This window comes from Ornithorhynchus anatinus, chromosome 1 (genome assembly GCF_004115215.2).
Source record: "Ornithorhynchus anatinus isolate Pmale09 chromosome 1, mOrnAna1.pri.v4, whole genome shotgun sequence".
Classification (NCBI taxonomy): domain Eukaryota; kingdom Metazoa; phylum Chordata; class Mammalia; order Monotremata; family Ornithorhynchidae; genus Ornithorhynchus; species Ornithorhynchus anatinus.
In genome coordinates, this window is record NC_041728.1 from 161,226,593 (window position 1) to 161,238,664 (window position 12,072).

Genomic DNA, 12,072 nt, shown 5'->3' on the forward strand with positions numbered 1-12,072 from the left:
TATATGTATATGTATATACACACACCTTTATACATGCAAACATACATAATTCTGAACCATTAACATATATAAGTACATATAATGCCTATACATATACTTGAGAACATTACTAAGATACAAATTAAAGCCTCTATCTGAGATTCAAGTTGATGTCCATTTTCCACTGATGATAAGTATTGGCTAATCAATTGCTAAATATGATGATTTTAGTTTCTTTTCCTCTACCCCCCAACTAACCCTTTAACTACCTAAAATAATTTTCTTATAATAGATGAGAGAGTAATCTTGGTTGGGAAACCTCTGTTGTTCCTCTGAAGACCAAATGGTTTGGGAAGAGAAATGAATTAATAGTAATCCCAAGGACAGTATCACAAGTTTTACTACAACAAAATGGTGGAGAAATCAAATCAAAAGCACAAGAATGAATCTTCTTCTAAAATAAGCAAGAAGGTCTTCAATGGTTACTCTCAATTAGTTGTTTGTCAAGATAACTTTCACTTACCTTTGAAGTGTTCAAATTGATTTATTTATAGAAAAACTTTCCCATTAAATGTAATTATAATTATGGCCTTTATTAAGTGTTTATTAGGTGCTAAGGGGTTCAGGTAAAGATTATGAGACTCACAATCTATCTTATTCAAAGCTTATTCAGTTCATGTCTCCTCCAAGAGACCTTTCCCCATTAAGCCCGCTTTTCCCTAACTCCCTCTCCTTTCTGTTGTCACCTATGCATTTGGAATTCGCCCCACCTTCAGTCCCACAGCCCTTATGTACATATCCATAAATAATTTATTTATATTAATGTCTGCTTCCCCTTCTAGACCCTAAACTCATTGTGAGACGGGAACGTATCTTCCAACTCTGCTCCAAGCAATTAGTATGATGCTCTGCACACAGTAAGTCTTCAATAAGTACCATTGACTGATTGATTGATTATCCTCATTTCTCAGATGAGGAAACTGAGGCCCAGAGAATTTAAGTGACTTGGCCAAGGTCACATAGATGGTGAGAAGCAGAGCTGGGACTCAAACCAAGGTCTCCTGACTCCCAGTTCTGTAGTATCGGTGCCAGATTAAGCCTTCCGTGAGCTCAGAGGTATTCTACTTTAAGGGAGCCATCGTGCTACATATGACCACATTCTGCCTGCCCACTAAAGTCTTCTATCTGTAGAAATCCATGATATCTGGTCAGGCCAGGGGATTCTGAGGTGAGGAGGGGAGTCAGAGAAAGAAATATGGGCATTTAGACTGAGAGACTGGCAACATGGCAGGGCCTCAGGGCTCCTCATTGGATCCCTGAATCTGGGTCAGGTACATGATAGGGAGGTAATGCTGCCTAGTGGACAGAGAGTAGGGAGTCCAGATTCTAGGCCTGGCTTTGCCACTTGCCCTGTAACTTTGGTGAAGTCACTGAGTCCTCCTGTGACACGATTTTGTTGTGTGATGATGATGATGGTATTTGTTAAGCACTTACTATGTGCCAAGCACTTTTCTAAGCACTAGGGTAGATTCAAGGTAATCAGATTGTCCCAAGTGGGGCTCACAGTCTTAATCCTCATTTTACAGATGAGGCAACTGAGGTACAGAGAAGTTGCCCAAAGTCACACAGCTGACAAGTGGCAGAGCCGGAATAGAACCCACGACCTCTGACACCCAAGCCTGTGCTCTTTCCACTAAGCCACACTGCATGTTTTGTGTGTTTAGTAAGGATAATAATAATAATGTTGGATATGATACCTCACTCCCCATTCCTTATACTGGTAGCCTCATGTGGGATGGGGATCATGTACAATTTGATTACCTTCACACAGTGCTTGGCGCAGAGTATGCACTTAATAAATATGTCCTTTAATATTCAGACTGGAAGCCAACTGGGAACTCAAACAAAAATGTCATTTTACCTTCTCTTATGTTCTAAACACTCGATATGGAATCTCCTTCTAGCTCCCGATTTCCAAGATCAGTGTCATCTGTGGCAATTAGGTTTCTGTCATTGTGTAGGCACATATTTGTAGAAATCTGAAAGCTGAGGACCAAGGGGGAGTACTGGGGGCAATAAGATTACGTGGAAGGGAAGGAACAAGGAAGAATGAGTGAAATTGATGAGCCACAGAGTCAGTAGGAGAATGAGTATGACTGTGTTTGACAATGGAAACTCCCTCCCCATTCATATACTGCTTCAATGTGAAGCAGCATGGCTTAGTGGAAAGACCACAGGCTTGGGAGTCAGAGATCATGAGTTCTAATCCTGGCTCTGCCACTTATCAGCTGTGCGACTTTGAGCAAGTCACTTAACGTCTCTGGGTCTCAGTTACCTCATCTGTAAAATGGGGATTGAGACTGTGAGCCCCACATGGGGATAACCTGATTATCTTATATCTACCCCAGCACTTGGAACAGTGTTTGGCACATAGTAAGCACTTAACAAATACCATTATTATTATTATTATAATTATTACAACAGACCACTACTCTCCCCACTTTCAAAGCCTTCCTAAGATTATATCTCCTCATTTTAAGCTTCTTGTGGGCAGGGAACATGTCTACCAACTCTGTTATATTGTACTCTCGCCAGTGCTTAGTATGGTCCTTTGCACACAGTAAGCACTCAGTAAATACCATTAAGATATCAGATATTTCACCACAATTTTTTTATGATTCAACTGATTGGTCATGAAATATTTAGTGTGTTACTGAAAAGTAATATTCAGTGTAAAAATAAATAATTTATATACTTACTTTATCTTGGGAGAAGCTAAAAAGTTGTTTTCGTTCAGCAATGAATTGAACAGCAATTACACTTGCTGAATGGCCCTGGAGGATTCCGACAGGTTTAGTGACCAGATAGGGATTCCACAGACAGACTCTATGGTTAATGCCAGCCGTTGCTAGTAGAATTTGCAAAGAGAGATGAATTCAGAAAAGTCGTGCAATTCGTGGTTTTCATGAATCAAGACATTTTTGACAACTGTTGATTTCTGGCTCTGCCACTTGGCAGCTGTGTGACTGTGGGCAAGTCATTTAACTTCTCTGTGCCTCAGTTACCTAATCTGCAAAATGGAGATGAAGACTGTGAGCCTCATGTGGGACAACCTGATTACCCTGTATCTACCCCAGTGCTTAGAACAGTGCTCTGCACATAGTAAGCGCTTAACAAATACCAACATTATTATTACTATTATTACCTGATTGCCCATCATCTCTCATTTTCTGCAATCTCCACTTGAATGTCCAGCTGGTATCTTCAAATGAACACACCTAAAACTGAACTTCTCATCTTGTCCTCCCAAGCCCAGTCCTCCTTCTAACTTCCTCATCTCTGCTAGCATTACCGCCATCTTCCCCGTTCCAGAGTCCTGTACCCTCTGTGACAATCTTATACTTCCCTCTGCATCACCAAGGCTCTGTTTTAGGTACTGTAAACGCTAAACTCACTCTCTTGTGGAGCTCCTCTGCTAGCCTGACTTCATTTACCACCACTGTGCAGATGACTCCCAAATCTAACTGTAACCCTGACCTCTCATTTGGCCTCCTTCACCTCATGTCTTCAGGACATCTTCCCACAGTGGTCCTACCAAGCACCTCAAGCTCAACATGACAAGACCTGAAGTGCTCATCATTCTCCTTAAATCCACTTCTCTCACAACTTTCCCATCTCATTAGAAAAACACCATCTTCACCATCTCAGAAGCCCTCAAGCTTGGTGTCATTCTTGACCCTTGGCTCTCCTTCAGCTCTCACGTCCATTCCTCCACTGTTTTTCCTGCATAACATCTGCTCCTTCCTCTCTGCGCTAACTGCTACCACCCAGTAGAAGCTCTGTCTTGCCACAGTGAGACTATTTCGTTAGCCTCTCCTCAAAATCCTCAACTGGCTCCCTGTGCTTCTTCACAACAAACACAAACTCCTGGTAATTGGCTTCAAGACTCTCCACCATCTGGTACCTCCATATCTATCTGCTCTTTCTTCCCTCGGTTTCACAACTCGCTTCCTCTATTTCTCCCAAGCCAAACGTCTACCAGTGCCTTGATTTGTCTCTCCCATCTCTGTCCCCTTCTCGGTATATTCTTCTTGCTTAGAACACCCTCCTTCCCAACATCAGACAGACCACTTCTCGCCCCAATTCAAATCCCACCTTACATCCCTCTTCCAACCAGCTTTCTACCATTCATTTCCCAACCAAGATCTATATCACCTTTACAGTCAGGTACTTATGAACTCATCCACATCCTCTTAACACTCGTGAATATATGTCTGCTTTTGTTTACTTTGATTTCTCTAATTGTAAACACTGGAGAAGCAGCATGGCATAGTGGATGGACGGGCTGTGGAGTCAGAAGGTCGTGGGTTCTAATCCCAACTCGGCCACCTGTCTACTCTGTGACCTTGGGCAAATCAATTCACTTCTCTGGATCTCAGTTACCTCAACTATAAAATGGGGATGGAGACTGGGAGCCCCACGTGGGACAGGGACTGTGTCCAACTCGATTTGCTTGTATCGACCCCAGCACTTAGTACAGTGCCGAGCAATTAGTAAGTGCTCAACAAATACCACAATTTTTATTATTAGCACTTTTATGTTTGTCTTTCCAATTAACATATGAACCCTTCACAGTCAGGGAATGTGTCACTTCCTTGCTCTGGAGTTCCCAGGCTCCTAATATACTGCATTGCATCAAGTATGTACTCAGCGAATGTTACCACTATAATGCCATCTTTTAACCCTTAACTCCTTACCTTTGGATTTAAGGCACTCAATCAGCTCTCCACCTCCTGCTTAGCCTTACTCATCCCCCACTACAACCCAGACCTCACGTTTTGTTTCACTGATATCTATCTACTTATTCTACCTCTGTTGCTGCTGATTCCTTCATCATACCTTCTCTCTCTAGCCTGAACTTTCCTTCCCTGTCATTATCCTCCCTGTCTACTAATCCATACTAAAATCATATCTCCTCCAAGAGGCCTTCCCTGACAAACCTCTTATTTTCCCACTCTATTCACACTCCCTTTTGTATCATCTATGCACTTGGGTCTTTACCAAATGAGAAGCAGTGAGGCCTAGTAGATAGGCCCTGTCTCATAGGGGGCTCATACTCTTAATCCCCAATTTACAGATGAGGTACCTGAGGCCTAGATAAATTAAGTGACTTGCCCAAGGTCACACAGCGGACCAGTGACAGAGCTGGGATTAGAAACCAGGTCCTTCTGATTTACAGGCCGGTGCTCTATCCACCAAGCCATGCTGCTTCCCAACCCCAGATCTAATCCTTTTTAATAACACCATATGGCTCAGGGGGTTGATAGCAGATTTGGGACCATAAGGGAAGTTTGTGGAAACCTCAGATATTAACCCAGAATCTTCAGAAAGTGTACACCTTTGGAAATTTCTTAGACACTCTTTTTTATGCAAACAGAATTGTTTTAATATGTGATTACCTGAATATTTCACTTTGAATTTTAAGTAAGTGAATCTTTTATAAGGATGTTGGATATCCTGTGCTAAAATGAACTATTTTATTGAAAAATATTAAAAATAAATATGTACTCATTTTTTAATATGTAGCTAGCATTTCCATGGATACCTAGAGAAAACGACATAGCATGCATTCTGAAAGGTCATAAAAATTTTTCCATATTTACCCTGCTTAGAATGTACATTTTAATTAAAAATACATACTTTCCCTGTTTGAGCAATAGGGTTTTCAGTGTATGGGAATGAGATTAAATTGACAAAGCTCTAACCTGTCCTTCTTCCCATGAGTATTTTACATTTCTACTAGTTGTATTATTACCATTAAATGAATCATTAGAGCATCTTTGCATTTTTACCGCATATTTTTCCTATAACTGTAGTTTATATCGCTACACATAATGAAAAATCATCATCAAACATTCTGATTGAAGACAATCTTAAATTTTATAGTGTTACCTATCACTTTAGTAATACAGAAACAGGGTAAAGACACCTCCTGCATACAAATATAATTCCACACAATAAACATCTGTACAATTAGCAACTTTACCTAAATTAGTGATTTTTTTTTTTACATACCAATTAAATTGAGTCCAGAATGATAATCAAAACCATGAATTCCCTGGGCAATGTTGAATGATGTAGTTTTAAGACGTTTCTTTGATTTTTCTCTCCGTGCCAAAACAACTGAGTTTATGTTACTTGTTGTACTGGAAATAAAAGCATCTAAAGAAGACTTGTAAGTAACTGATGAAAAAGAAATAATGTAAATTATTGTGAATGAATTTCCCATATGAAGTACGATAAAGCTATTGTCATTGGTAAAAAATTACAAATAAGTCCACACAGATTTTATTAAGATACATCTTTCCAAAATACAAATAAGTCCAAACAGATTTTAAGAAATATCTTCCCAAACAATTTTCTTTAGTAGGCACTAGCCCAAAAATACTCGCTGAAGGACAAGGAAGACTATCATAGCTAACAACTTCTTAGTTGTTGCACAACTTCTAGATCAGGACCTTTCTACCAAGACCTATTCACTATTAGATGAGGACTTTAGCTCCTGGACACTTGACTCATTAGTCTCTTTGTCCTTTCTGGGGTTCAAGTCCAGAAAGATATGGGAGAGAGGGTATTAACCAAGTCTGATACACCTTTTCTACCTAGCATCCTACTCACTAGACCTGAGCTGAGGAAAGTGGGATCCAGAGTCTGGGAAATCCAGTAATAGAGAATGGGGCACAGTTTAGGCCTGAACCTTCTCCTCCTACCTCTCATTGTTCCAGAGATCCTAGCTCCCTAACATTTTGCCCACTCAGGAAATTGGAGAACTAGGGCATTGTTCCAAGATCTAGGAGTTCAAGGTGGTGGTGGTATTTCTGGGGTGAGGCGTGATTAAAGCAGTGGAAAGGATCCAGCCCAATCAGTCCACCCTATATCCAGCCATCTCACGCCTCTGGCCCCCAGGATGGAAGCTCAGTAGGGTGAGGAAATTAGACTCAGTTTGACAAGAAGAGAGATGAAAGAGACTGACATATCTAATTTCTCTAGCCCCAGAGCACCAAGCCCCTCTCAGGGTCACACCTGGAGAGTTTCCAGTACTCTACCAGTCTCCACCATGGGAGAGAGAGACAAACAGAGACCTGCCCATTCCATTCCTAGCTTGGGCAATGGCTATCAAGCAGAGGGCAATTTGCTTCAAGTAAAAATGCACCCATGCTGGGCAGCGGTGGCCTGGGAGAGAATCGAGAGCAGAGAATCAAGTTTACGGTACAAAAGGAGGCGATGGTAAACCACTTCTGGATTTTGACCCAGAAAACTCTCTGGATACACTACCAGAATGATTGCAGTTGGAAGCAGGGCGTTCTGGGAGAGAAGTGTCCGTGGTGTTGCTATGGGTTGGAAACGACTTGATGCCATAAGATAAAATAAAGCACCAAATACTCTGGTCAATTCTCCAATATTTTGTGCCACTTGTTAGCCAACCCAGTTTGCTTTTTGGCAAGCATAAACAATTTTTGGTTGATGATGCAAAGGAAATTATTCATACTTAGAGAAAGAAGTAAAGTTGTGGAAGTTTTTATAACACAGGACTAGCAAGGCCAGAAAAGTCTCCACTAGGACCGACCCAGAAATCAGACTTGCTTGATCTTCTTTCTGGGTCAGTGAGAAGTAGATGGAGATGAAGCTGGGGCATCCATCCACACCTCCTGCAATCCCCAGCTGTGTAGGTCACGTGGATTTGTCCGTGATTTGAGCCAATGAGACTGTGTTTGGAGCTGACTGGAACAGCAATAAAACTCAGCTTTAGCCTGGCTAGAATGTATCCACTGGAGACATTCCAACCCACCCTGGCTTCAGAAGAACTAGGATCAAGAGAAGCCCCCAACCTGACCCCTGACGTGATTCCAGTTTAGACCTGCTCTCCCGATCTTAGCAAACTTGGGGTTTATTCACTGGTGCTAGGCTGCGGAGCCAAGTGAGATGTTTTTACTAATGGCTTCGCTCCAGTTCTACAGGGCACGAGTCCTCCTCCCTCCACTCACAATATGGAGTTGGGGCCTCTGCAGTATAATATCACAGTGAAGGGCTATTGGTAAGGTGTAATGTCAGCCATTTCTCAAGCATTTCGTACTTAAATTCTACTGATGATGAGAATATCGCTTCAGGATGCAACTCAACCAACAGTAGTTTGCTCACAATGGGTCTAGGAAATTATGTCTTTCACTTGGTAAAGCAGTATTAACGCATCTGAAGTGTAAAAAGAACACTGTAATCACAACTTTAAATCTATTGGAACTCCATGTTCATAATTACAGTGTAATCAAAATAAAGCATAACTAAAGCAGGAAATCACACTGAAATAAGTTTCCACTTTAAATTCAGATACAATCCTTAGAGAAGCAGCGTGGCCTAGTGGAAAGAGCACAGGGCTGGATGTCAGAAGATCTGGGCTCTTATCCGAGCTCCCACACTTGTCTTCTGTGTGACCTTGGACAAGTCACTTAACTACTCTGTGAGTCAGTCACCTCATCTGTAAAAGGAGACTAAGACTGTGAGCCCCATGTGGGTCATTGACCATGTCCAACCTGATTATCTTGTTTGTATGTATCCCAGAGTTTAGTACAGTGCATGACATGTAGTAAACACTTAACAGATACTATAAAAAGTTCCTTGCTTTCAGGGCATAAGGAAAAATAAATATATGTTCAACAGTTTAGACAATTTCCTAAAATTTTAAGCTACAGCATATAGGGAACATTGATAAATTCTTGGATTCTCCCAAAATGGTCCTCATTGTTTAAAGGCAAAGCTTACCTATTGATTAAATTGTAGTATCTGGAACGCTTTTAAAAATATGTCTTACAGGTAGTATTATTTCTGTAAAATAAAATCATTTGCTTTGTATAAATCTTTAGCTACTTGAGGTAAAGACAGCAGCTGAAGGGTCTGATTTGAAAAATTTGTTAACAATTCCATGCTGAAAAGAGATTTGGGAAAAGATGTTTGGCCTTTCTCTACTGTACCTGTAAGGAATTTGTTTTTGTCTAATTCAAATATTTTAAATGAATTTTGGAAAGTAGAATTAAAATCATGATTTAAAAGAATGATACTAGACTTTAAACTCGTTATGGACAGGGAATGTGTCTGCTAATTCTGTTGTAATGTAAGCCTTTAGTACAGTACTCTGCATGTAGTAAACACTCTATACATACCATTAATTGATTAATTGATTGATTTTTTAAGTGTCAGCTGGAGAAAGACATTAGCTCTCCTACCCACAGAGTTCTCCTATGTTCCAGTATCTCACTCAAACTTTAGGGGTGGCTACCAAGATGGCTGGCTGCCTGAAATCTGTCGGTTTCCCAAGGTCAATCAATCAATCAGCAGTATTTACTGAATGAACTTGGATAAGACAATTAGTAGACATAATCCCTTGTCCTCAAGGAGACTGAATACTAGTGGGGTAAGCATTTGCAAAAGCATTAGTTATAGGAGAAAGTGATAGTATATGTAAAATATATATATGGAGCATCTAAGTGCTTAGGTGATTTTTATTTATAAAATGGGACAATTATTTAATGTTGGAAAAGCATTCTGAAGATGAAAACTATCCTATTAAAACAAAACATTATTATTTAGAGCTCATTCAGGAAGGATCTAGAGGAATAAATTTCCTCCATATAAAGAAGTCTGAAAATCCCTGTGAAAGCTGCCAGGGAGGGAAATTAGGACCATTTCTAATCATCCATTCTGGTTCTCATCATTTTTGTTGTCTCTTTTGGCAGCATCCTGTCAATTATGGAGCATTTAACTTTACCTTGAACTTTCCTTGATACTCATTTTGCTTGAGGGATGTTCCTCCCAGGCTGCACATCTTACTTAGCAGCCTGACTTACATCTGTCTTTTTTTTCTTTCTTTTTTTTCTTTCTTTTTTTTTTTTTTGCACACTGAGCTCTCATGATTTTGGAGCTGTGTGGGAGAGGTAGACACCATAGACTGTAAGCCCGTCAAAGGGCAGGGATTGTCTCTATCTGTTGCCAAATTGTACATTCCAAGTGCTTAGTACAGTGCTCTGCACATAGTAAGCGCTCAATAAATACTATTGAATGAATGAATGAATGAATCTGCCCATTACTGTTATTTGCTCATTTGCTCCTTCATATATATTTTTATTACCCTATTTATTTGGTTAATGAGGTGTACATCCCCTTGATTCTATTTATTGCTATTGTTTTTGTCTGTCTCCCCGATTAGACTGTAAGCCTGTCAATGGGCAGGGATTGTCTCTATCTGTTGCCGAATTGTACATTCCAAGTGCTTAGTACAGTGCTCTGCACATAGTAAGCGCTCAATAAATACTATTGAATGAATGAATTGATTTATAAGCACACATGGCTTCAAGAGTCCTCCAGGAGTACAAAAATGGAGGAAAACTATGAAAGGGAAGTTGGTCTGGTGAAGTGACTAGGAATGTTCCCAGATAGATTAATTGGGAGAGGAAAGCAGACTCATGTGAGAAACAATAGCAGGTTTCTACTTCAGTTTCTCTGCACCAGTCCCAGTCTGAACTCTCCTTCTTCATTTGTGGTCGAGTCATTTCCTTTTCACAGCGATCTTATGGATATATTCCCTCCAGAATGTCCTATCTTCAGAGTCTTTCTGGTTTGCATATCCATAGAGTTTTCTTGGTCAAAAATACAGAAGTGGTTTACCACTGCCTTCTTCTGTGAAGTAGAAACTGAAGTCTCTGCCATTTTCTTTGGTCAACATTTTAATCACTTGATCACCCATCTTTGTCTCTTTCCCATGCCACTGCTGCCCAGCACGGGTGAACCAACTTTGTTCGACACTTCGGCTTAAACCTTTCCATTATGGGTAACCCTAAAGGGAGAGTATCTCTCAGTGACATAGATCTAAGCTTTATTGGCATATGCAAACTCTCCTGCCATGGTAAGGTGTTGATTCAAGGAGAAGCAGCCTGGAGAGGGTTCTAATCTTGGCTCTGCCACTTGTCTGCTGATTGACCCTGGACAAGTCACTTCACTTCTCTGTGTCTGTTATCTCATCTGTAAAATGGGGATTGAGATTGTGAGCCCCACGTGGGACAGGGACTGTGTCTAACCTGATTTGCTTGTATCCACCCAGCGCTTACTGCAGCATCTGGCACATAGCAAGTGCTCAACAAATATAATAATTATTATATTATAATAATATTATTATTATTATTAGGAGAGGCTCTGTCCTGGCAGCGAATTATTTTCTGCCTGTACTCTTTCCCCATTAGATTGTAACCCCCTTGGAGAAACTAATTAGATCTTCTCCCTCTCTTGTACCTTCCAGGAGCACTTGGCTCAGTGAGCTACAAACAATAGATCCTTGAATATGTTGGTGGCTCGATTGATGGACCAAATAGAGCCCAGACAGGATGCATGAGACTGCTGGGTGTTTGCAGGAATGAAGTTTCAAGATGGAGCAGTTAAGGTCTACCCTAGCCATTAGGATTTAGCCACTCATGAGCAAATATGAAGGAGTGTCCCTGGCACAGTCCTAGAGAATGCGCTGCAAAGAAAGACATTGTTCCTGGTGGTGAAAAGAATGAGAAATTTGACCTAGATGGGGGGTGAAATTGGGAAAATGAATCTGTGGCTATAAAAAGAAAAGTTCAAGCTGGATATAAAACAAGTTGGATAAAAAAATAGAATGACATCGTACTTGATGGTGGCATTGAAGCTTCATTGCTAAATCTGTTGAATTTATCAGCAAGAGAAGAAAAATTCCTATCTGGCAAATGGATTGAATGACATGAGTCTTGCTGACAATCCAAGGCTAATCGGAAAGAGCTCTGAGATTCCACGAGTCGGGCAGATGGGAAATAATGGGACAGATGTATTAATATCAATTGCTCCTCATTCCTTCCAAGTTCATGTAACCCAGACAGGGACAAAGATAAAAACAAAACCCCTACTCAGCTGGCTCTTTATACTTAACAATCTGTCTTGTTTTGAAGACAATACAGTATTTGTAAGCTCTGATTTTATCAATTTAGCATAAACAGATTCCTTAGAAGCAGCATGGTTTATTGGAAAGAA

General features: G+C 40.5%; 1 protein-coding gene across 1 annotated transcript in view; it reads right to left on the reverse strand.

The window, feature by feature from the left end:
• The window catches only part of WDR49 (WD repeat domain 49), a 156,094-nt gene that overhangs the window by 83,729 nt on the left and 60,293 nt on the right, over nucleotides 1-12,072 (reverse strand). The window contains exons 6-7 of the mRNA XM_039914527.1: nucleotides 6,055-6,222; nucleotides 2,739-2,887 (exon numbers count right to left, since the gene is read on the reverse strand). Of these exons, the coding sequence (XP_039770461.1) occupies nucleotides 2,739-2,887; nucleotides 6,055-6,222 (317 nt within the window). The remainder of the gene's footprint in view (nucleotides 1-2,738; nucleotides 2,888-6,054; nucleotides 6,223-12,072) is intronic.